The sequence below is a fragment of the Ambystoma mexicanum genome, chromosome 2p (genome assembly GCF_040938575.1).
Source record: "Ambystoma mexicanum isolate Mex_15411 chromosome 2p, UKY_AmexF1_1, whole genome shotgun sequence".
NCBI lineage: Eukaryota > Metazoa > Chordata > Amphibia > Caudata > Ambystomatidae > Ambystoma > Ambystoma mexicanum.
In genome coordinates, this window is record NC_090923.1 from 122730329 (window position 1) to 122756295 (window position 25967).

The 25967-nt window shown below is 48.2% G+C and overlaps 1 protein-coding gene across 5 annotated transcripts in view; it reads left to right on the top strand.

The window, feature by feature from the left end:
• TPRA1 (transmembrane protein adipocyte associated 1) overlaps positions 1 to 25967 on the top strand; it is a 510038-nt gene that overhangs the window by 410769 nt on the left and 73302 nt on the right. For all 5 annotated transcript variants that reach the window (XR_011301886.1, XR_011301887.1, XM_069643376.1 and 2 more), the window contains exons 8-9: positions 5468 to 5578; positions 5747 to 5807. Coding sequence is in view for 3 of the 5 variants with exons in the window: in XM_069643376.1 (XP_069499477.1) it covers positions 5468 to 5578; positions 5747 to 5807 (172 nt within the window). In the remaining 2 variants the exon portion in view is untranslated. The remainder of the gene's footprint in view (positions 1 to 5467; positions 5579 to 5746; positions 5808 to 25967) is intronic.

The window sequence follows — 25967 nt, forward strand, 5'->3', positions numbered from 1 at the left end:
GTGAGACTTGTCCTTGGCCTCAAGCCCTGGGATCATATCTCTCCGGCCCTGAAATCTCTTCACTGGCTCCCGGTGGCTGCAAGGATTAAATTCAAAACCCTTTGCATTGTCCACAGGGCTTCCTGGGCCCGAGTCCAAAATACCTTCAACTCTTCCTCTGTATATACCTTCCCACTCAAGCTCTTCGCTCCGTCACCTCCAACTCCAACTACATCAGGGTCTGTCGCTTCTCCAAGCAACGAGTTGGTGGCAGATCTCTTTCCTCAGCAGTGGCCTCCCTCTGGAACAGCCTCCCTGCCACTCTGAAACTTGCGGAGAACCATCTCTGGTTCCGGAAGCACCTCAAGACCTTCCTCTTTGCTTCTACCTTCTCTCCCTCTCTCCCCTGCTAATCTATCTGCTTTGGCATAATGCACCTGGTTTTCCCACTGCTTTCGGGCCCAGGTCCATGCCCGCCCAGCAACTCACCCACACTGCCCCTGGCAGCACCTACACTTGGGTCTGTATCTGTTACCCTACAGTCCCCTTACCTGCACTACCAGACACCTCTTGTCTGTGCTAAAAACCTCACTTGCCACCTTTCTGGCTGCACTACCTTTTGTATTGTTGTACCCCTTGCTCAGCACTTTCCACTTTTCTCCTCTCCCTTACACTTTCCCCCCTTCGCTCCCCCTGCGTGTTCTCAATCTCACTGGGGCTCTGAAACACTTGTATATGAGCACGAAACAAATAAAGTATCATATCATAGCCAGAGAATCCTCTAAATCCTCACTCACAAGTTTTTCATTCCCAACATGTCTATCGAATATGGTGCACTCAGCAGGGTTTGACTAGAATACTAGATGTATCTTTCCATTGGACTGCATTCACAATGGGAATACACCCAGTGGTACATTTTAGGCATTGGTCGCCACAAAAGAATCTTAGGGAATTCAGGTTGATGGTAAGATAAGGGTCTACCAAAAGGCTTATTTTTAGTTTCTGAAATGGCTATCCCCGATTTAGCTTTCAGAATGTTACTTGTAAGTTTGATCAACACATCTTTATTATTTTCTGTTTCACTGAGAACACCACCTAGGTAAATTCACTACCTGCCAGTGTACATAAAAATTCCCAGGCAGTTCAAAAGTTAGACTTTCTTAGGAATACTCTTACTCTTCAGGTAGTGGTTGGGATTGTCCATAGGAATTAGCATGGCCATGGGCAGTCAGTGGGCTGGTAAATAAAAGCCCTCAAGTGCCCCTCCTCACAAGTCCTGTCCTTCCTAATTGTACTCCGGTTCAATAGTTTCAGCTTACAGCAAAAATTCTAAATGGAATGAAGTAAAACTAGAGTAAACGTGAACCTCTCTGTTCAATTGCCCATCTGGTCCTTCGCTGCTCTGGTGAACTCTCCTGTGGTCCTTGGCTCCCTTTCAGGTGAACCTTTGGTCCATCCCTCATTTGGACTTTGGCTCTCTGGTGAGTTGGTGGCAAAAAGAAGCGAAACGCTTACATTTTCTGTCAGTCATACAAGAAAGTACCTTAGCTACCTGAAAGGCACATAACCAGTGCTCCACATAGCTGACAAAGTATCTAAAACGTTCACCGTACAGAGCAATATCTTTTAAGATCTGCAAACATCAATGTTGTAACAAAGCAATCTTGGCCTGATCCCTCTGCTACTGCATTAGCCCTATTACTTGCTGATTCTGAAGCTCCTCCTAGAAAGTGTGAAAATGGCAGATGGTGTGCAATGAAAGACTCAATATCACAGCATAACAGGACATTGCAGGGTATGGGGCAGTACTGTGGACGGCACAAGCAACTTCAGTGGCTGGGAGCAACGGGAGAAAATGTAATGTTGGTTCAACCACAGTTAGTAAGCTATACCAGAAACTCTGGTGCACTGACTGGCTGGAGAGACTGTCTGCCTGTCAAATCAAGTGATTGGCGACTAGGGCAGGGCCAGTGCAGCAATCATGCAATGATATGTGACAGTATTGGAGCCACTAGCAGAGAAGCACCAGGGTACACAAATTTGTCCCGACACTTATTAAAACTGTCCTATTGTAAGGGCGAAACATAATCACTGATAAGCACTCCAATTTTTGCAGTTGAAGTCAGGGTGAGATTGCATTATTTGCCCAGGATCACACGGTTATGCTAAACAGCGAAGCAGGGATTTTAACCCACTCTCCAATTAGAAATAATAAAGATTTGTGAGTCGAGGCCTACAATAATACTGTCTTATCGAGTTTACTTGTAAAATACACGAATTGCATAATAAAGCATCATGACAACATATATCCTTATAGCAGCATGTTGAGATATAATATCAGAGTACCCTTATTTTCCACATCCTGAAAACTATAAGATGCAAAAGGCAAACTATCTATTTACCCACTTTATTTTCAGTGCTTTAAGACGCACAATAAAAGAAGCTGTGTAGTAAACTCACTTAGGTTTGGAGATTCGTCACAAACCTCCAGCGTGTTATGTATGGTTTTAAGAAAATTCAGCTAAGGACATTAACACAAATTTTGCTTTTTTAGCAAATCAAGCTATTAGACATTATGGGTATGAACAAATATTTCAAAGGGTGCTTTATTGTGTTAGTTGCTTTAAGTGTCACAGATTTGCAAGGTGACTGGCAATTAGCTCAATGACGTTGCACGTGTGGTGTCTTGTATAGTTTCACTTCAGACTATAACTCCAGACACACTTTGCATACCTCTTAGCTCCTCTGAAGTGCTTGCTTGCCTGCCTGGTGGAATCTCTCAGCGTCGCAGCCCAGGTCTCTTTTGCATGCAGTGCCACTGCCAAAACAAAAATATTGCGCATGGGCTGGCACAAGTTTGTCTGGGGTAGATGCTAGCTGCACCACGGTAGGGGCCCTCAGCCCTACTCCAAATTCGCACCTACAGGGACTCACGGTTTTGGCACGTGCTGTATCTTCTTCTATCCCCTTCTGGTGAATTATTCCTCAGCTCACCTCTTGTGCTTGCTTTGGGTCAGTTCTGCCTCTTCGATGCCTGTTACGGTCAGATCTCTGCTAATAGTGCTGACCCCCCCAGAAAGCACCCAGGATCACTGTCTGTAGGCAGAAAGCCAGTCTCAATGGAGGGGGTGCCCCACCTTTGCTGTGTCCACTCAGGACGTAGTTGATGTTGTATGGCTTCACCCTGACAACTGTTCCAATCTTTTGAGGTGATCAGTCCACACTCCCAGAGCCTCTCTGACTTTTGTGGTGTGCTGCTTCCCTCCTAGATTGAGTAAGCATCACCAGGTGGGTGTAGCTTTCTCGGATTCCATTCTATGGTGAGTGGGCTGCAGCCTTGTAGATGTCAGAAAGCCAGGCAGCAAATAATGCACACGCTAAAAGCTCCATAGGATTGGGTCATACCAGTTCCATCAATCCATTTTTACCCCAACGGGAACGGGGGCCCTCCCCTGACTCCTCCCCCTTCATGCCGTACCGTCCATGGGTAGAATCTCACATACAGGACACTGCGTGCCGCTCTCCAGGTCAGTGGGCCCCGCCATATGTTTTGCTCTCCGGCGGTAGATTCAGAGCCTGATAGCGGTCCAGGGACAGCCCGCTGCGTACCCTGTCATGGAGCTGGAGCTTCTAGTCTGTCCCCAGCGTCGGACGCCGGGAGCCGGCCGCAAGAAGCTTTGCCCCTGCTTTCAGCGCTGACCAAAATTCTGCTTGCACCCTCGGGTCATGGAGCACTCTCCTCTCTGTCGCTCCATAGATGCGGCGCTGCAGCTGTTGAGTGGGTCCTCAGTGTCCAGCTGCCATTTTGTCGAGTATTGGCCGAAGATTTCCAGTTGGCTGTTCTCGCCGCTCCCTCAACCAATCTGAACAAGATTTATAGGCCAGCCATATGTTTAGGCACCACTTCCTTACTTGTTAGCCGGAATTGGGCATTTTTCAGGGGGCTAGGGGGCATATGGAATGGGCTCAGATCCATGCAGCCTGAGGAGGAAACCCAGAAATAAACGCAGCATGTCTGGAAGCCCGAGCCAAAGCAGAAATGCGCGCATCCAGGCTCAGGCTGTGTTTATTTCCAGGCCCTCCTCCAACCCTGACTGCAGACCATCGCGGGCGAAGGGCCGCAGTAAAAAAGTAGAAAAAAATACTTTTTTTCGCACTGAACTGGGCATGTTATTGTCCATGAACAGTTGAGTGCAAAACAAAAAAATTGTTGCTTTTTCGCAGGGTGGCCAATGGGGGGGCCTGAATTTTACAAGGGTGGCCATGGCCCCCCCTGGCCACCCCTTGGTGGCGCCCCTGCAACCGCCCCACAAGAACTGCCAATGCCAATCTCCTTACCGTGCTGAGATTCAAACGAACTTAAACTGGTGGAAGCAGCTTCCCGGTTAAAGCCGCCCAATATTGGAACTCCCTTCCACCACCCCTGAGGGAAGATCTACCCTACCCATGCCTCAGATCTAACCTCATCCACTGGATCAAAAAAAAACAGCACTAACCAGCTACCCCCACTAACTCCTTCCTGCATCTCAACACCTTGCACTACCATATATGACCTCTCTTACTGTCCACTTGGCACTCTTGTATTACCGTATATTGTAACTGTTTATTGTTATTACTCTGTAGACCCACTTTGTCTAAATGTTTCCTGCCGGTCACCCAATTCCCTAATGCGTTCTAACGTATCTTGCATAAATGTCTGTACCATTGTCCTCACAGCAATGTAACCAAAGCTGAACAACCTCTTGATGCCTATTGCGCCCCAATACCCTCGGGTCTGATGCGCATTACAAATATTAAAACAAACAAGCTGGACAGTTAAAGGAACAAACCCCAGACTAGTTTATAAGTCAAGGTCATCCCTCATTTTAAACCAGACCACCTTTAATTTTAACGTCATCACCTTGCAGAGGAGCAGGACTTCAATGATAATTTCCATGATAAGCCACCACCTTCCAAATGTACCCAATTTCTGGAGGTCCATGTGCATGTGCAACAAACCCTTTCCGTAAGCAAATTGGTGCTCAGCATCAGGGTAACGCTATCCAACACATCATCCCAGAAATATGAAACCCACTGGCAGCCCAATGACATATGTAGCATGGAGCCGAACACCCTTTTACAGTGCCAACAGAGGGGCCTGTCACAGGCCAAGATGGTACATCTTATTCTGGGTGCAGAGCACCTAAAGAGGCTGCTCTGTAGCATTTATCTCGGAAGTCACCTCAGAAGAAATCCAGAAGACTTTTAGGATTGACAAATGTGCAAATAACCTCAATCAATTCTTTGTGTAACCTTTTCTCTTCTCGTGCATACATATTCATTGTGTATGTTTAGAAAATCTGACTAAATGCTACAATGTGGTGGGGCAAAAGGCCCTTCCCTAGTAAATGCCCAACATTCATAGGTTTTTAAACGAGCAGCTTTGTGATTTCTAAAGCGCTAGTTTACTCTATTATTAATTCCAATTAATTGCTTTTCTTTGTTTTAGGGAACATTGGAAATTCTGTATCCTGATTCCCACCTTTCTGCAGAAGACTTCAACATCTATGGTCATGGAGGGAGACACTTTTGGCTCGCCAGTTCCTGTTTTTTCTTCCTGGTAAGGAAAGGGTGGGCACTAGCTGTCAGAATCCCGTTTAGCACCTCTGCCAACTCCACCCCCTCAAATTAAATACAAGGTTTCTGCTTTAGATTTTGGAGGTCTGGGATCATCATACATAATCTCCAACTAGTCCTTCACTATTGTTGTGTTTCCGCTCATCTGCAGGTATACTCTTCGGTCGTCATACTTCCAAAAACACCTGTGAAAGAAAGAATTGCCCTTCCTTGTAAGTTACAAAATATTCTATTTGTTATGTGTCGAATCTGTGATTGCTGTCTTCATGTCCAGAAGAGTGTTCTGCAAGGATTGTCATCCTGTGTATTAATCTTATGCTGGCCAAAATCTTTTGGCATCTGGGGAGGCTTCCTGAAATCTGGTTTTATTTAGTAAATTTGGGGCAACCAGAGCTAGTGATTGACAGAGTGGTCCCCTTACCATTCTCTCATGAAGTCTTCAGGATCTGCATGTCTCCATTTTTCATGCTTAAAATATTTTCTTGTAGCTCTCCTAAGCATAAGCGAGTCTTACTGAGTCTTCGCAGAAAGATTTGCTAATACTTCTAACCAGGCTATCCATTTTGTATGTGAAATTCAAGCAGTAATATGCGCCATTGATGTGAATACTAAGTGCAAAACCTATTGTGGCGGGTCAGAAGGAGGACAAAGACTCGGATCTGTCATTTTGGAACTTTCTTTACAAAACAAAAAGGTAGGGACTCCTTACTTTCTCTATGCTACTGGTTTCCCTAACTAACACAAACTAACTAGGTTGTTTGGCCTTCATTGGTGAGTCCAAAATGGTTAGTCCTTTGTCCAAAGCTAATCTAACCTGTCCTTGCCACTATCAAAACTAAGTCCCTGGAGAATGACTCCCTTCTCCTGTGTCCTGCATTCCATTAAGTACCTTAATCGCAGGTAGTTCTTGGCAACTACTTTGATCAGTTAATATAGTTCATATATTGGGCTCTTCACTTTCTCTAGTGTGTCCTTAACACTTGGCTTTCCCCTTCTGATATTCTTCTGCTCGCTTTCCTTTTTTTAGTATACCGTCAATTTTTCTCTTCTCGATGTCCATTCTGTATTCTGGCTGGGCCACTAAGAAATATGTCAGTATGTTTCTCACTCTTCTTCACCACTTGATAGTTACTGGTACAAGTATGAGGATTCCAGTAACAATTCTTACTTATCTCTGCCTCTGGGATTTTACTCGGACGAGTATGATTGATCCAGTATGGATTCTCTCTTTTCACCCCCTCTTGGGTTTTTCTGGGACGAGCATGAATGTTCCAGTAATGATACTTGTCTATCTCTTTTATTCCATCTTTACTGAGACTAGTATACATGTTCTTATAACAATTCTCACTCTTCTTCTTTATAATATAAGGTCCTCATTGTTTGATGCTTTAGTTTGTTATTCTTGGTATCCCTCCCGGGTCTCCCGCCTATCCCGTTACCTTTTTCTTCCAGGGTAAGCTTCACTGGGCTGGCGTTCAGGATGGGAGCTTTTTTTTGGTTTGTGAGGTTGCCTTCTTGCTTTCCACTGTGCCTCTCTACTTCGTTGCACCTATTCCCTGTTGCTGTCGGGAAAGTGGATTTGGCGGCGCTGTTGGACTCCCCACTCCACCGACTCTCTGTCTCGCCACCACCTCGGTCTTGGCTTCTTCTGGGGTTTCCTTTCCTCACTTCCTCTTACTTCAGGTCGTCCCCCATGCAGCGTTTAGCGTTTTCACTCCAGCTTCCCTCCCATCTCAGGAACTGTCCCGCTCTCCTTCAGCTCTCTTCACACAGCGGACTTCAAACTCACAGGCTTTTCTCTTTCAGGACTCCTCCTTGATTTATGACGTGTTGTTGGCTCTTCCACAGAAGAGCATCCAAGTCCTTCTTCTCTGTTTGAGTACTCTGTATTGCTCGTATGATTATCTTCCCAGTATTAAACCAATACTTTTCATTTTTGCTCAGTCTTTTTGTAGGACACTAACAAACATCAGTTTGTTCCTCTGGGCTCCTTTGGTATGAGTTGTTAATGATGGATAACAGATGAGTGATTTAGGGAGTTCCTCATCGGAACAGGTATCTTTGTCCCCAAGGGGGTGAGTTGCTCCCGGTGAGATCCAACTTGTCCCTACCCCTAGGGAAGGTATTGCATAGTGAGCTCACCACCCTAGCCTCACAGGGAAAGGCTCCCCACTGTGGAGAAGTAACAGAATCCTGCTATTCATCACTTTAGCTATTAACTGTGAAAAAAACCTGTACTCTGAGCCTAAACCAAAGGTGCTATTTTGTTATTTTCTTATTTCGCCCAGCTCTACCTTCTAAAGCCAAACATTTGCTTAGTAAATCCAAGGTATATATGAAAGGCCCTGTTAAATACATACCTTATTAAATTGGGAAATGATGCGCTTCTGTGTTAGTCCATACATGATGTGTGACTGGGCTGACGCACCAACAGGAAGACCCCATAAAAATGTTTGTGCCCACTGGCGTGTTTCTGTGTTGCTGTGGCAACAGCTTGCAAAACATCTTGGGTCAGCGCTTCCATCTGTCTGAGCCCTCCATCGCTGCCTCTGATCCCAGAACCTGCTCACTGCCTTACACGCCAGCGATGAGCCAAGGATGGCAAATGTTCCCTCCAAATATTGCATGACCAACCCTTGCAGCCAACCTTTAGAGAAGGTAGGGCTTCCAGCCCGGACAGTGAATACTCAACAATCCTTTGCAAATTACATACAGAACACTGCTGTCCCACTGTCCACCAATAAAGGCCTACGGTTCACCTATGGACAGCTTAGAATTAAGGTTATATGCATTCTGCATGAAGATTGCAGTCAAAGGATCATTAAACAGGTTTGTGGCATGGCTGGCCGAAGCATGGAGCGGATCTACTTTCTCTGAGCTCAAGCTTTCTGGCCCTGAGATACTGTTAATTACGACCGACCCTCAGACACTATTTAGGTGGATTGAAAGCAGATATCATTGGGATTCCGTGAATTTGATGGGGAAATTGGCTTCTACAAGTGAGTTGGACCCGGCTTCTAAGATGGTGGCCTTTTACAACACTTACTGCAGTGATTAATGATTTGGCGGCACATGTCCCATGCTTGATGCCTGGCGATGCACATCGTGCTGGGAATGGCAGAGAATTCTATCCCGCACACCGGGATATATAACCAATTATTGTGTTCAATTTAGTCGCACACTGCATGTGCTCTTTTCCTCGCTATTGTGAATATATGTGGATTCCAAATATTCTGAGGGTGCATGGGCACCAGCCAGCGGCTCTACGTTCAGTGTTTGTACTGAGTACTACGAGGGGTCAGTAATGCGAGGCGGGCAGCTTCTTGTAGATTTCTCAAAATATGGCATTTTATTAATGAAATGATATAAAGAAAATACCTTGTTTGCCCTACTCTACAGAGGAATTCCCTGCTTAGTCTAAAGGATAAGGGAACATTCTCTATAATGGGATAACTGGCCCACACACTAAGCACTTATACAAAGGAAATGATGTAACAACACAATGTCTGAATGGCCTTCTCCTGTCCTCGGTAAGATCCCTTCCCCAGAATTCAAAGTCCACTCCAAAATGTTCAGCAAAAGAAAGAGAGGTTTTGAACCAGCTCTTGAAAGGTCAATGTCAAAGAAGTGGTTAATCGAAACAAAAATCCACTGGTAACGACTCCTGGATGAAAAGGTCCCCTTTCAATTTCCTGAAAAAGAAACACCAATGGTAATCCTGGTTATTATAGATTCTCTTCCTTCAGCTTCAGTTATAACTTTACATTTGGTGTATTTGTCAGGATGCTTTCTCTGCGTTGCCGCTTCTCTTAACAACCATGCTTCTACTGTGACATCTGCTGACAACTTAATATACTACTACAGTTCAAATATTACTACTACTGCTCAGTACTTTTGAATTGTTAGTCAGGCTTTGACAAGATACTTCTACTCTCTTCAGGTAGGCAAGCCACTCTACCTTTTAATTATTTTCTCAAAAAGGGGCAGCCTCTTCCGACTGTCTGACTGCCACAAGAATAACCTGCTTCTGCCCATAAAACTCAGTTTTCTAGCCTCAGCAGTCTTTAACACCACAGATTGTATTTTACTTAAGAATATCCTTCACAAGCAATTGGCTCCCCTTCCCCAGCTTTACTCGCACACTTCTGCCAGTTATTAGCCTAAATAATTACCCAAAAGCTTTGGTGCCACTCTCTCAGCTTCAGGTAACAATGATATACTTGTTTCATAGGCCACTTAACTGTTAACCACTTCAGTGTAGCTGGATGTCTCTTTAACTCTTTAGAAGACTGGTTTCACTATGAAAATGGGATGCCTCTTCGCTAAGGTGATGCCAGTTCCCTTCAACCCTTTAGACTCTTTACTTCTTTGAAATGGAAAGAATGTCACGTCAGGATATAGTATAGAGTTCAGTCTTTCAAGTGAAAACACAATTAGGTTAGTTAAGAGGATATCAAGGTTTAAAGTTGAATAAGGAATTGTAGTCCTGTGTAACTGCAAGGATGAAGTTCTGTCTTCCTTCAGGAATTATAATTGGATATACCCGACTTCCATTTAATGTAGTTTTCACTCTTTGTAACTTGTAGCTCGTATATAGACAATGCCAGGTGTCCAATAATGGTTCAAGAAATGTTCCCTCTTGTTAATTAGGGAAACACGACCACTCTGTTCGGCATGAACAGTCTTTAATTTGTTTAACAATGGGTTTTCAATGATTTAGCTTCTCTCACGATGTGTTGATATTTAACGTTATACACAAGTGCTACAATTACATTGTTAATACCACTTCAGATATAACTAACAGCTTACCACTCACTTTAAACAATATGCAAGTCACTGAGGAGCTGGCTACAGTTACCAGCAAGGCTTGTGCAGTGTATTTGAACACTGTGCTTCACTCACCGGCTTCATAGATACTGGTTACTCTACTACTTGTACTGCTTCTAGCTCGTGTGGGACCCAGACCCTTCTTCAGCGCAAGTTCCTCTGGTCCGACCACTTGATTTGGGGGTTCCTTTTCCTCCCGAGCCTCTTGACTTGCCTTGTGCTTCTGGCCTCTGTCTCCTGCAGTTCCACGGCACAGTAACCGGGCTCGCATGTGCAAAACGTAATCTACTGCACATCTTTCCTTGCGTAGCCTCTGCACTTAAGGCAGCTGAACTTGCAGCTGAAGTCTGCTGTCTCCATGTTCCGGCATCCCTTCTGTTCTTCCACTTTCTTGTGATTTGCCAGCCTCGTGCTTGTTCTCTGCTATTACTGCTACAGCCTGCCTTCCATCTCACGTTCCAGCTCCTTCAACTCCTCCTTTCTTGATGGGGCCTTTTATGCCTTAAAGGTTCCATGATTTTCTTCAGGTGTGGGTTGTAGCCCCAATTGCCTCACTACTGCAATGGCTACTAGGCTCAATTGCCTGACAGTTACATCTGCATGCCTCTTCAGCCCTCTTCCTCGTCTCGGTACCTCTAGGATTCTGGGACTCAATTATTTGTAAGGGTAGATTTTAATTCCCTCAAGTCTTTTAATATAGGGGCTATGAGAATTAACTATCAGAAAGGAAGATGATTTAGTGAAGACAACATTTCCATAATCCTTCACACTGTGCCCTTTGAATTGAGGAAGGTATTTAGTTTGGGATACCAAAGAACAAGTTACTTACCTCTGGTAGCGTTCTTTCGATTTGATGTTCCTCCCACAAATTCCTCATTTTATGATTATCCTTCCAGCGTCAGCTGCTTTGGAAATGTTTTTCGACAGGGGGCGCAGTGTGCCGTCTCACTGAGTCGATGTCCCTCGAGGGCCTCCGTTCGACTGTCGATGTCATCAGACTAAATGGCGCACGCAGCGCCCCTTGGCTTCAGTTCTGTTTTTCCCCTCCTGTAGGGAAATTACCAGGCGTACTGTAGACCGCAGGCTCCAAGAAAGCGTAAAGTGTAAGGACACGTAAATTCTACGGTGGGTAGGGTGGGAGGGGCAATGAGGAATACGTCCAATCGAAAGAACGTTACACGGGGTAAGTAACTTGTTCTTCAAATGGATTAGGTCCTCCCACGTATTCCTCATATTATGATAGACTCCAAAGCAGTAACAATTTGGTGGTGGGAGTACAAATTATATTTTGTCTCAATTGTTATGGACTGAATGAAGTATTGCCTTTCCAAATTTTCTTTCTTGACTGGAAGAAGAATCCAGGCAGTAATGTTTCACAAACCTGTGAACAGACGACCAAGTGGCCGCTGCACAAATGTCTTTGAGTGGAACCCCACTTTGAAGAGTAGCAGAGGTAGCCATGCCCCTTGTGGAATGTGTTCTCAATCCTTCCCCCGGGTCTTTGCCTGCTAACCTGTAACATTCCCCAATAGCCAGGATGATCTATCTGAATAGGGTCTGTTTTGTCACAACTAAACCCATTTTAGGGCCTGTATAGCCAATGGATAATTGGCCATTTTGACGAAATTTAGCCATTCTTGATATATAAAGACAGAGCCCTTTTTGGGTCCAGTCTGTGATCTTTGTTCCTCCTTTACAGGAAGTGGAGGTGGATAGAAAGTTGGCAAAATTATCTTTTGCGATAAGTGGAAGTCGGAGACTACCTTAGGTAGAAATGCAGGTTTAACCCTTAGAACATTTTTTTTTTTTAAATGAATTCTCTTTTAATTTCTTTTACTGGCCTCCCCCCCGGTTTGTAAGCGGCACATCAGGGCTTCCTAGGGAAAGGGTTTTCTCCTAAACCTCAGGGTTAGGACAGGTTCAGACAGTTTTTCCCTTTCTATCCTACCGTCTTCCGGCTGACCCTGTATCTCCTTGGCCACTTCATTCTAGTGTTTTTTGCCCTATACCTAATGGGTTTCTCCCACTGCCTAATCTTCATGACATACAGTTGTGTGTTGCCCTCTTTTGTGATACAATACTAGTCCGTTAGGGCTTCACCCTGCTTACTGCACCTTGAGTGCCCTTCTGTTTATAACTCACTTTCTAACGGCGACAGCCGTGGGTTGTAAGTCTGGGTCTATTTTAGTTCCCGGCATTTTTTGGATCCCAGGGAAAACTCCCGATAGATCCCTTTTATAGATTTTGGGCCTTTTAGGGTTCTCTATTTGCACATTGAGATACAAATACACAGTTAGAGCGTCTCTTTCAAGAGTTCTCTCCTGTTCCCGTCCCTCGTTCCTTTGTTCTGTACTCCTACCATCTTGTACAGTGAACTTACGGTATTAGCCACTTACAGTGGCAGACGTAAGCATAGATATGATGACTGAATCCAACTAGCATATGCAGAGGATTTAGTCGAGACCATATTGGCAGCACTATCCTTAATAGGAGGGGTCCCAGAAGCTGAAATTGTGAGTAATAATAATGATTGGGATGAATTGGAAGGCCTTAGGAAGAAACTTATAAGAACGGAACTCCATGGTCTCCTAATGACGGAATACTTAAGAGCACAGGCAGCACCAGATGGTCTGATTATCCGTATTGAACCCAGGATATTTCTGGACCAAATACAGTTTAGAAAAGACTGGAGCTGCATCGCTAATAAATGCACCAGGGACTGGTTAATCTTAATAATCAACACGGCAAAATCCGTGTCTGTAAAACTCATGGCGGAGATAGAACTGAAGATGGACGCTTTGAAATCCACGGTCATAATAGACACATTCAAGACCAAACTAGAAGCCCTGGATGCAGCTCTTAAAGAATTCAAGGAGTTTAATCTTGCAAAGAAAATCCAAAAACTTAAAAAAGACATTGCGTCTTTCTCCCATGAACGTACCTACCTGTACGTCCTAGACAGCTACTACGATGATCCCCCTCACAACCAGCAACAACAGTTGTCTAACCAGACAAGAAAATGGCGCCAACCGAGAAGAAATCAGAAGCCCAATACACCGGTAGCCTGGAGCTTCTCAAGTGGTAGCTCTGAGGAAGATGGGAGACCTGGGCCTTCAGGCGGACAGGGACGTAGCAACTCCAGGAACCGAGGACAATCGGGAGACAGACGGGTCCAATTCCAGGACCAACATAATCAAAGGGGAAACCCAAGGAAGCCTTTTTTAGGCCAAGACGGCAGAGGAAAAGGTCGGAACAAAGGATACAACCAAGATTTCGACAGAGTCACGAGGAGCAGGGGGAGAGGCTCCATTCCACCGGAGCATTACTAGTGATCAACCTCTCAACCCATGCGCTTACCATCAGTGAAACTAAGGTCCTACAAAAAGGCCTTAGTTTCGTACCCACGGCACGACATGATGCATTCCAGACGCGTTTAGATGTAGCTAAACTAATGAGAAAAATCCGCCTCAAACAACACTTTGGCGAACAAGACATGGAACGGGATGGAACCGACAGAAAGGATACGACTGGGCTGCACCCTAGATCTAGCTTCTACCCACAGAACATCTCAGCAGAGTCGATCACCTTCGAGAAGACTATTCTGAAAAAACTTGAGCAAATTGAAGGGAAGGAAGAAACCAACTTCCAGAACATCTCTAAGGAAGAACGGCAAGCCCTTTGGGACCTTAGCACTAATCAAGCTATCGCAACAAAACCAGCAGATAAGGGGGGCTCTATAGTCATTATGAACAGCGTTGACTATGAACTAATGGTGTAAAAACTATTAGACAACAGAACACATTATCAAATCCTTCCCCGTGACCCCAGAGAGGAGTTGCGCATCCAGATCACAGGGATTGTAGAAGAAGCGGCATGTGAAGGCCACATAAGCTCTCAAGAAGCAGCGTTCTTATGTCCCAGATTTCCGATATTGCCAGCTTTTTATGCACTACCCAAGGTGCATAAAGGTACCTTACCCCCACCAGGCCGCCCGATTGTGGCAGGAATACAATCCATTTTAGAGCCACTCTCGGAATCTGTGGATTTCTTTTTGAGGCCTGAAATTCCCAAGATGCGGTCCGATCTCAAGGACACCACCAGCATCCTGAAGCTGGTGCAGGAGCTACCATTCAATCCCGCTACACAATTCCTAGTGACTGTCGATATAGAGGCGTTGTACACCAACATCCCACAGATGGAGACCCTACACATAGTGGAAAAAACCTTACAAGAAATGGGGGACAACCTGGAAATGCCAGCCCAGTTTATTCTACAATTTACAGAGATAGCACTAACCAAGAATTTTTTTCTATGCGGGGAAACATTTTTCCAACAGTGCTCGGGCACGGCCATAGGGGCGACTTTTGCCCCGTCACTGGCCAACCTATATGTGGCCCATTTCGAGGAAACACACATATATCCTCACACGAACACATACTCGAATAACATCACAGTATGGGCTCATTACATTGATGATATACTCTTGGTTTTCACAGGGGACGAAGCTACTTTGAATGAATTCATACTTTGGATCAACTCCAGAAATAGATACCTGAAGTTCACCCATAGTGCGGCCAAAAAGACCACACAATTCCTTGATTTGGAGATAAGTGCCAACTCTGGAGTGTTGACGACGATAGTCTTTAGAAAACCCACAGACCGTAATTCCTTGTTACAATACTCTAGCTTTCATCCAAAAAACCTGAGAGAGAACTTGCCCTTTGGGCAGTTTCTGAGGTACAGGAGGAATTGCTCTAGCCTTCAGGAATATGACACCCAATCCCTTATCCTGAAAGAACGTCTTTTGGAAAGAGGATATCCGAACAGAATCATTAGACAAGCTAGAAAACGGGCTAGGAATATCCCCCGGGAAGTCACATTACAACAGTCAAAACGCCCGGAGGGACAACAAAAGATAACAGCCATTTTTGGGTACTCTTCTAAAATCAATCAAATTAAAAGGGAAATCCTCAAGATTAGAAATGTTAACACCAGGTTAAGATCCCAGACAGGGACTTTGAATGGAACTGGTGGAATTACATTAGTAAGACCCTTTAGGATTTGAACAATCGGAGGGATTTTAAAATATGAATCCTCCCCTGAAGAGCGTTTGAAAATAGATTGCACCGCAGGTAACCTTTAATTGTTCCAATCTGGAGCCCCAGATTAGCAAAATGTAATTTAAAAAAGAAAGCACCATAGATGTATCACATAGAAAGGGATTCACATCCTTATCTCTGCACCAACTGCTGAACTTTTCTAGCCGAACGCAAGATCTCCATTACGTCATCCGGGAGGTCCTAATCATTGTATCTCAACCTCTCAGAAACCATGCGCCAATGTTCAGAGTACTGACTTCTGGATGGAGAACCAGACCCTCCTCTCCAGAGAGAAGGTTGTCTCTTTGTTGAAGACACATTGGAGGGCAGATGGACATGTCCAGATGGTCCGGGTGCCATGTCCTCCGTGGATTTCCCGAACTTTCTCAACCTCCTGATCACATGAGGAATGACAGGGACTGGAAGAAACTCGTGCAAGAGTGGAAACTCCCAATTCACTACGAACCTGTCCCCTCTTGGAGGAAATTCCCTGGAGCAAAACAGTTCGCTCTTCTGGTTGATACTGGTCGCAAACAGATCCACTTGAGAGGTTCACCAAAGGGTGAAGATCTCTTGAAGGACTTACTAAGCTAGTTCCCACTCGTGGAAGACCGTGCTCTGCCTGCTCAGAACGTCCGCTCTAGTCTTCTCCTCTCCAGCTAGGTGAAATGCTGATAGGGAGATTCCTTCTTGAATTGCCCAGAACCAGAGCTGCATTGCTTCTCTGCACAGTGGTAGTGACTACTCCTCCTCTCTTGTTCAGGTAGTACATGGCCACTGTATTCTTTCCCCATACAGATAGCGGAAAGGCCTTCAGTGATAGTCTGATTGCCCTCCGCAATAGGTTGATGTGTAGTTTGGACTCTGATGGAAACCAACGACCGCTGATTGTCAGCTTGTTGGCGTAAGCTCCCCACCCAGTGAGTGAGACGTCCCTCACTACAGTTATCTCCGGCCATGGCTGCCAAAAAGATTCTCCCTTGAGAATGTTGTCTTTGTAAGACCACCACAAAAGGTCCTGTACAACTCTGCACTGAACTTTCTGCCTGAGAATTGGGACCATTGAGTCCTGAGAGCCCATTGGAGGGATCTCATTCTCATGTGAGCCTCTGGCACCAGGAAAATATAGTCTGTCATGAAACAGAGCAACCTCAAAAATCGAAAGCCGGAAGACGCTGGGCACACTGGAATTTGGTGACCATCTGCAGAATGTGTTGAGCTCTCGCCTCGGGTGGCAAGGCTTTCTCCGAGGAAACATCCAGGATTGCTCCAGCAAATTGGAATCTTTGTGATGGTATCATTTGTATTTGTTTTTTATTGTTTATATAGCCCTTTAAGCCAAAGCGCTTTACAGTTTGACAACGAGAAACATCAAACATAGAAGCAATACAAATATACATGAATCAAACCAGAAAACATCGTGTAGAACAATTTACATATAAGAAGGAAGAGAAAGGGAGGGGGGGAGGGAAAGGAGAAAAGGGAGAGAATGTATGGGAGTGAGGGGCCCCAGGCCCCCTCGCGCCGTACACTCCTCAGTACGAGGCTTGGACCACGTGCCTCCAGTAGTGGGATTGCCCCTTGCCCTTATGTAAAGTTAACCACGGTTGACTGCTACATTGATGGGACTACTGAGCAGGACACGAGGCATCCATCTTTTGTGCCCCCTTTCGACTCCATCTTGGCTAAACAGGCCTCACTGCGATAGTACAGCAATGCTCAGCTCCCCTTCCAACGCAGCAGCCAAGGACAGAGACACACACACACACAAGGCGCGCAGGCAGCTGGCTGGCCCCCACCCTTGCACTCCCCCTGCGAAGGAAAGCTCTGCGCTCCCATTCTCACGCTGAAGCCGGAGAAAGTTGCAACAACCAATATGATACAGTTTTCTTCATCTGAGATCACTGTTAGCATGAGAACCAGCATGTGAACCAGGATGAGCTAACCACTTTCTGCTTGTTCGTCCCCATAAACGTGCAAGCCACCCACCCCCATTTAGAACAATTTATTGCCATCTTGACCCTGCGCTCCCTGTAAGGTATTTCTTTCAAGTGCCAGACCCTCGCCTGTGCTGCGAAACCCACCCAAATAACCCCAATACTAACCTTAAGCATTTTACTACAATATGTTTTTTTTCTCATACTAATAGGTTTGAAGTTTAGGAGATATGTGAAACACAGCTTGATTCTTTTTACATGCACAATAAAGGTCAAGGCCTTTAATTAAAGCCACAAATGACCCAATTGTACTGAAAATAATTATGTGTAACTTGTGTAGAAATATGAAAAGTAGCATAAAATGTTTTAGATAATTTGATATTTAGTGTTTTTCGAATGCAACATATTAGCTTAGGTAGTGACCACAGTGACCGGACCCTGACCTGCGTGGAGCACAAGATATTTGACATCCGTCATCTCGTCAGCCACTCAGCCAACCAGAAGGAAGAGATGCCACCCACACCTACAGCACCACACCGCCTGGCCAATCGGGTCCATTTAGCACTTTTTGTTAGAGTTACTTTAATTGATATATATACAATTATGATGTAAATGTTTGGAGGGGTTTTTTGGGTTATTTCCTAGCTGGAGAAATAAACCATCCTTTGAACTCTTGCAGCCGGGTCTCAGTGCCTCCTTCCGCGACAGGGGTGGATATTTTATTTTCTCTCCCACGCAGTAAGCCGGGGAAAGGCACCTACAAGAGAAAAGGGGAAAGAGTAGCAGGCAAGGTTGAGGTCAAAGGGGAGATAGGGAAAGGAACAGGAAGAGACAATTGGGAGGAGAAGGAGGAGGTGAAGGGGAAAGGAGTCAGGGAGGGGGTGAAGGAGTGATTTCAAGGAGGAACGGAAGGAGGAATAGGTGGAGATGGAGCGGATAGTGAAAGGAAGGGAATTCCAATGTAGGGGGCAAAAGAACTGAAAGGAACGGAAATGAGAAGAGGCACAAGGAGGTGGGGGAACGGAGAGTAAGAAGAGATCAGCCGAGCGCAGGGAGCGCGAGGCGGTATAGAATGAGAGAGGAGAGGAGAGGTAAGGAGGGGCAAAGTCATGAAGAGATTTAAAGACAAAGGAAGTGAAATTTAAGTTGGGAGTGGAAAGGAACCCAGCCTAGGTTAGAAAGTGAGTTGGAGATGTAATCGTGGGTGGAGAGAAGACAGAGGGTACGGATTGCAGAGTGGTAGAGGGATTTAAGGGGGGTGAGATGGGAGGCGGGAAGTCCGAAAAAAGAAGAGAGAACAGTAAAAAATCATGTGGGACTTTTGTAATTGAGAGAGAAGCCCAGTTTGTAGAGTGTGGCAGGTTACCCTGAGATGTTCCTGGGTTTGTTCAGGTGAACGGGCCCTGATCAGCCAATCGTCCAGGTAGGGGTAGACATGAATCCCCCCCCATCTCCTGAGACTCGCTGCCACAACCGCCATTAACCTGGTGAAAATCCTTGGGGCGGAGGTCAGCCCTAATGGCAGAACTCGAAACTGATGATGAGAACCGCCAACCCCGAACCTCAGGTACTGTCTGTGCTTGTTATGAATAGGCATATGACAGTAAGCATCCTGAAGGTCCGTTTAAACCATTCAGTCTTGGAGTTGGAGAGCCTGAAGGATCTGGGAAAGAGTAACCATCTTGAACTTGTCCTTTCTGAGGAACTTGTTTAAGTTTCTTAAGTACAAGATGGATCTCAATCCTTCGTCCTTTTTCTGGTATCAGAAAATACAGGGAGTACCAACCCATGTTCCTCTCTGCCACAGGTACTGTTTCTATAGCACCTTTCTCTAGCAGGGTCAAAATTTCCTGCACAAGGGAGGCCACCAGGGGGCGCAGGCAACATGGCTGCCTGAGCTGAGAGCTCCGTACCCAGCCCCGGGTAATCGCTGATAACGCAGTGGAGTGGGGCCCCCACTCATCTCGAGACCCCCCCACGAGACCGTAGGAACCCTCGGCCCCCAGCTGGGTCCAACTCCGACCCTCGGCCGTGAAGGCTTCGCCGAGTTCGGCCATCCGAGGGAGCCGCTGGCCCCTCCCCCCACACCGCGGCGTGGGACTCGACTGCAGGCCGCGGCGGCCGCGCCGGATCGGGAGAAGGGGAGACGCAGAGAGCGCGAAAAGCCGAGACGGGGACTGGACGCGGGACCAGCGGCCGAGCGAGGAGATAATCCGATGCCGGGACCCGTAGTGTGGCGCGTCGGCCCGGTGCGAAAGGTGAGAGCGCCCCAGCATACCCAGGACATAGAGGGGCGACGCAGGAGCGACCCCCCCCCCTCTCGACCTCAATCCCCTCCAGGGACACGACGTGGGGCAACAACCCTTGACACCCCCATGAACTCCGGCCTTGGAACCCCACGACGGGGGGACAAACGGGACCCGCCACTACGCCAGTGAATTCCGGGAGGACCCCGGGTGGGGAGATCCACGGCAAAAGGTGGTGAGCACTCCACCAGAGCACGACGCCGCGCACATACCCTGGGAGGCATACCAAGGGACCACATAGACACCAGACCTCCGGCGTCTCGACCGGGTCCCGCTCCACACACAAAACCAGTGTCTTTCGGGATCATCAACGGGGGGACCCCCGCCCACCAGGAGCTCACCCGCCCCACCCACGGGGCTACGAACTACACACGGCGCCCTCCCACGAAACGGTGGAATAGACAGGCCGCATCACCCACCAGAGTGCTCTTCCCATGAGCTGGAGGGAGACCCTCGCCAAATACCAATTTGCGGCTCCTGAAGGCGAAATGGCGGCAGGGAGTGCCTCTACCCCCCCCGCCCGACCTGGGGGCGATACAGAACAATATCCAGACAATCCTGGAGGAAATACGCGGGATGAGAACGGACATGGGGGCTAAATTGGCTGACCTTACCACCAAAGTCACCACCCTCGAGGACCGGATGGAAGGGGTCGAGAACAACCAGCTCTCCACGGCGCTTCTCGAGACCCAGATGGAGGTCAGATTTCAGGACATGCTACGGCGGGAGGAGGAACTTCGGTTCAAAGTGGACGATATGGAGAACAGAGAAAGGAGGAACAATTTGCGCATTTTTGGGCTGGTGGAATCCGAGGGTGAGACCACACAAGGTCTGGAAGTACTGGACATCATAAGAATTGTCTTGGGTGATAATGCTGGAGACGAGATCAAATTTGACAGGGTCCACCGGGCGGGCGGAGGAGGCAGAGGCCCGCGTTCGGTGTTGGCTCGGTTGCATCACTACAAAGATAAAGCCAGGATCCTCGAGAAGGCAAAGAACCTAGGCAATATCCAATACGGAGATTCCAGGGTGTCAATCTTCCAGGACCTCTCAGCCCTCACCCTACTAATGAGGAAGAAATGCGGTGCCCTCACAAAATGGCTACAGGGGAAGGGGGTCAGATACCGCTGGGGCCACCCCTTCTCCCTATCGTTCGAATGGCAGGGAGAGAAATATCACTTGGCCTCGGGGGAGGACATCTAGAGGGCCACGGACGACCTGCTTGGTGACCTGCCCGCTCCCTCGGGCGGCGGGGAGGGTGGCGCCCAAGACCCCTCCAGAGGCCCGGTTGGTCCGGGTAAGCTCAGCGGCAAGTCAAAGGTCAAAGGCACTCGTAAATTTCAGAAAACGAGACATCCACCAACGGCTTCTGAGGACCGCCCGAATCCATGACTATACCACTCTCCGGGGGGTTGAGGAACCCTACCGATGCTCCTGTGCTCTGAGCCTTGGCGGAGCTGGAAATGAAGGCCGGAATGCAAGGGGCCGAGGCCGGGCGCCGCGTTGGCGCAAGGTTTAAACCGCCGGATTGAGGGGCGGGAAACAGTTGAAGGCAATGTTAATGTTTTGGTTGTGTTTTCCCCGATGAGGGGCTAAGTTTGAACCTTGGGGTGGGCGGGGGGGCGGGGGAGTTCGTTGGTTCCCGTCCCGACCACCCACATCGAGGCAATGGTTGGGGTCGACACAAATTGGGGAAAAACAAGAGATGGGGATCCCTAACAAAAGAAATACCCGGGGCTGGGGTAAGAGTCCTTGGTGGTTCGTTGACCAACCCCGACACCTGTTGGGGGGCGTGGACGGACGCCTTACAATGAAAGGGAGTAGGGAAGGGGGGGAGGGAGGGGGGAGGACAGGGAGGGGGAAGTTGGGTGGGGGACACAGGGGATGGGAGGGGGGAATAGCCGAGTCAAACTAGGGTTCACAACGCAGAAACAGACCACAGGGCAACACTGTGACACAGGACAAATAGAAGGGGTTTCCCCACACGATAATGGTTGAGGGCAAGATAGGCACACTCAATTTCAAGGGTCTCAACTCACAGAACAAGAGATCACTGACGAGTAACATGTTTCGCAAACAACAACTAATGGTACTCTTCCTCCAAGAAACTCACTATAGACAGGGCAAGGAATCACCCATAAAGGGAAGGGACATCGGATCCAACTACTGGGCCTCCCACAGAAGCTCAAAGAAGGAGGGGGTAGGGATCCTCTTGAATAAAGCGTTCCACCTCTCCAATATTGAAACCAAGAGGGGCTATGGGGGGCGGTTCCTGGCAATTAAGGGCACCCACGAGGGCGAACGCATCACCCTGGCCACTCTTTATGCACCCAACTCCGGCCAGATTGGATTCCTCACCCAAATCATGGGGACGATCGATGAATGGGCGGAAGGGGCCATGATCCTTGGGGGTGATTTTAATCTTGTAATGGACCCCAAACTGGACTGGTGGACGGCCCGAGGGGTTGAACCCAAGGCGACATCTAGGGATAACATCTCGCTCCGGACTCTCCTGAGGGAACACTATTGGGAGGACGTCTGGCGGACAGCCCACCCAGAACCGGGGGGCTACACATTTTTCTCCCCCCCACACTTTACATACACCAGAATTGACCTGCTCCTGATCTCCAGAGAGGGCGGCGGAGTAGCCACAGACCCACGAGTTGAGGCAATAACCTGGTCCGACCACGAGCTTCTGGTGGCACGCTGGTCTCTCCCCGTCTCCCCCCGGTCATCACACTGGAGGTGCAATGATTTGCTTCTCAGAGACCCAGTCTTTAGGGACTTCCTGAAAGGCGAAATGGCGGCATACTTTGAAACTAACGACAATGGGGAAACAGACATGTCGACGGTGTGGGAGGCGGCAAAGGCCACCTTTCGCGGCCTCCTCATAGCAGAGGGAGCCAGACGCAAACGGGAAAGAGGGCTCATCGAAGCCAGGATACGGGCAGACCTTGGAACCCTGCGGAGTAGGCTCAATCGGGAGGGGACAGACAGGGAATCCATCTTAACGGAAATGAGGGAGAAGAGACAGGCCCTACACACGGTTCTCATAGGAGAGGTGGTTAAGAAGCTGAGATATACACGACAGAGGTACTACGAGAGGGGAGACAGGGTGGGAACGCTGCTGGCTCGCAGAGCCAGGGGATGCCGACTGGAGAGGAGGGTTGGTCCCATTCGAGGCCGGGAGGGTTCCATGCTTAACAATAAGGCGGAGGTCGTGGGCTCCTTCGCAGATTATTATAAGGAACTGTACACAAAACAGGAGGGAACATCACCAGAGGAGATGAGGGCATACTTGGAGGAATACCCCCCGCCCCACCTATCCGAGGCGGAATTACAGGAACTAGAATCTGACATAACTGTCGACGAGGTCGAGGCAGCCATCAAAAGGCTGAGGGTGGGCAAGGCCCCGGGGGGAGATGGCTACACAGCCGACTTTTATAAACAGTTCGCACCCTCGCTGGTGGAGCCCCTGGCCAAGCTCTTTAACCAAATTCGCAATGAGGGGACGCTCCCGCCCTCCTTCCTCCAGGCCCTAATCACGGTTATTCCGAAGCCAGGGAAGGACCTGAGGGAAAGTGGCTCCTATAGGCCCATCTCCCTCCTAAATCTTGATGCCAAGATATTCACTAGGATTCTGGCCTCCCGTCTAGAGAGGTGCCTTCCTCGACTAGTCCACCCCGACCAGGCGGGTTTTATACTCAATAGACAAGCCTCGGACAGCATGCGTAAGACTCTCCATGTGCTGTACTCGAGGGAGATCCGGAGCGAAGGAGCCCTGCTCCTATCCTTAGACGCAGAGAAGGCCTTTCGACAGGGTGAGCTGGGAGTTCATGGGGGAGGTCCTCTCGGCGGTGGGGATGGGCCGGAGGTGGATGGGCTGGCTGGCGGCACTGTACTCCTCCCCAACAGCCAGGGTAGTAGCCAACGGGACGAAATCGGAATCTTTCCCCCTGGGGCGGGGTACAAGACAGGGATGCCCACTGTCCCCCCTGATATACGCCCTAGTCATGGAACCCTGGGCAATCTCAGTACGCAAGAACGAAACTATCACAGGGGTCCAACTGGGCGACTCCCACTGTAAGATTAGTTTGTTCGCAGATGACGTCCTCCTGTATATCACTAAGCCATCACGGACGATCCCTCATGTACTTCAGGCCCTGACGCGCTATGGCAACCTCTCTGGGTATAAGGTCAACCTAAACAAGTCGGTGGCCTTCGTGGGGGGCCAGTTGCCGGAACCTGAGGTACAATATGTACAAAGTCTCCCCTTCCAAATGCAGAGAGAGGGGTTCCGATACTTGGGGATCCAAATTCCATCTACCCCGGGCGACCTCTTTGAGCGTAACTTTACCCCACTATGGACAGCGGTGAAGAGAGATATAGAGAGGTGGGCGGCGGCGGGGTTCTCATGGATGGCTCGGCTCAACCTGATTAAGATGGTAATACTCCCTAAATTTCTATTCCTTTTCCAAATGCTCCCCACCCAGGTGCCGAGGCCCTTTCTTAACTCAATGAAGCGAGTACTGCTTAGATTCCTCTGGGCGGGCAAGAAACATAGAATCTCTTACGATGTCTTGACAAGACCGAAGGAGGATGGAGGAGTGGGGTTCCCCGATTTCGATGCATACTACAGGGCATCTCAGCTAAGGATCTTGGTTGACCATTTTAACCCAGGGACGGAGAAACAGTGGGTGGCCCTGGACAATAGACTTCTCGCCCCAGTCACGATTGATGAGCAGTTATGGGTCCCAAGAACACGCATTCCGAAGAGGGTACACGAACACCCAGTACTGGGGGTCCTCTGGTCGATCTGGAAGGAGGGGAGTTATTTCAGGTGGCTCACGACTTGGCCCTCACCGCTGAGTTGCATCTGGGCACCTCCATTCCTGGCCAAAATAGCAGAACCAGCGGCATACCAGAGTTGGTACGAGGCGGGCCTGGTTAGGGCCTGCCATCTATGGGTGGGGGGATCCTTCATGCCCCTTCCAGACCTCGAGGAGGCGCTAGGTCTGGGTAAACTGTCCCCATTCCGCTACCTTCAGCTTAAGGGAGTTCTTTCAGAACCTTCATGGGGGGACACTCTTAGGAGAGACCTCACGGACTTTGAGAAAACAATCATCTCCACCCGGGGCTCCAGGGGGGTGATAGCCCGGTTGTACAGACTCCTCCTGTTTTCAATTCCAAGGGACCCCCCCCCCCGGCACGAACGCAATGGGAAAGAGACCTGGGAAGTGCAATAGATGATAGGAGATGGTCCAAGATGTGTATCCGAGCTCATCACTCAACCACATCCCTCCAATATAGACACCAGGCATTAAAGGTTCTACACAGGTGGCACTATCCCCCCCAGAGATTATCTAGAATGCTCCCGGGCTATGACCCACACTGCTGGAAATGTCGCAACACCACTGGAGATTACATACACATGTGGTGGTCGTGCCCCAGGGTACAGATGTATTGGGGAGAGGTCCTATTCTGGATCAAGGGAGTGGATGGGATAGACAGACCCCTCTGTCCCTGGCTGCTCCTCTTTGGGATCGAGGTCGGGGACGACCAGGAGGACACCCAGGGCCACATGCTCCAGGTCATGCTTGTGGCGGCCAGGAGTTGCCTGGCCCAAAAATGGAAAAACCCAAACATGCCACAGGAAAAGGAATGGGTAGCCAAGGTCCGAGCGATCTATGATATGGAGTTCCTCACGCATGTCCTTGATGAATCCAGAACTAACATCGGAGAACTTTGGCTTCCGTTCTTTGAGAGATACGAGAGCAATGCGTGAGGGGTCCAGCCCTCAGGACGGGCCCGGCTCCACCCCTTGGACAGGGCGATAATGTTCAGGTGGGGACCCCATGGACACCCACTGATTGGGACATGTTCTCTCCCCCCCACAAGGGGGCCTTGAAGGGTTGAGCCCAAGGACAAATGTGCAAGATGTGCTTAACGCCTGTGCTCTGTGAATGTGTATTGGACTCCGCAGTGTTGAATTCAGACTCTACTTTGACCATACGGCTAGGGGGGAGGGGGGGGGGTGGGGGGTAAAAAGGGCTATTGGTAGGAATGTTCCTTTTTCTTTTTAAAATGTAATGTCTGTTTCTCTGATGCAACGTTTGTAGTAATAACCCACAAAATGTCAATAAAAACATATTTTCAAAAAAAAAATTCCTGCACAAGAAGCGGATCCGGAACTTTGAAAGAGT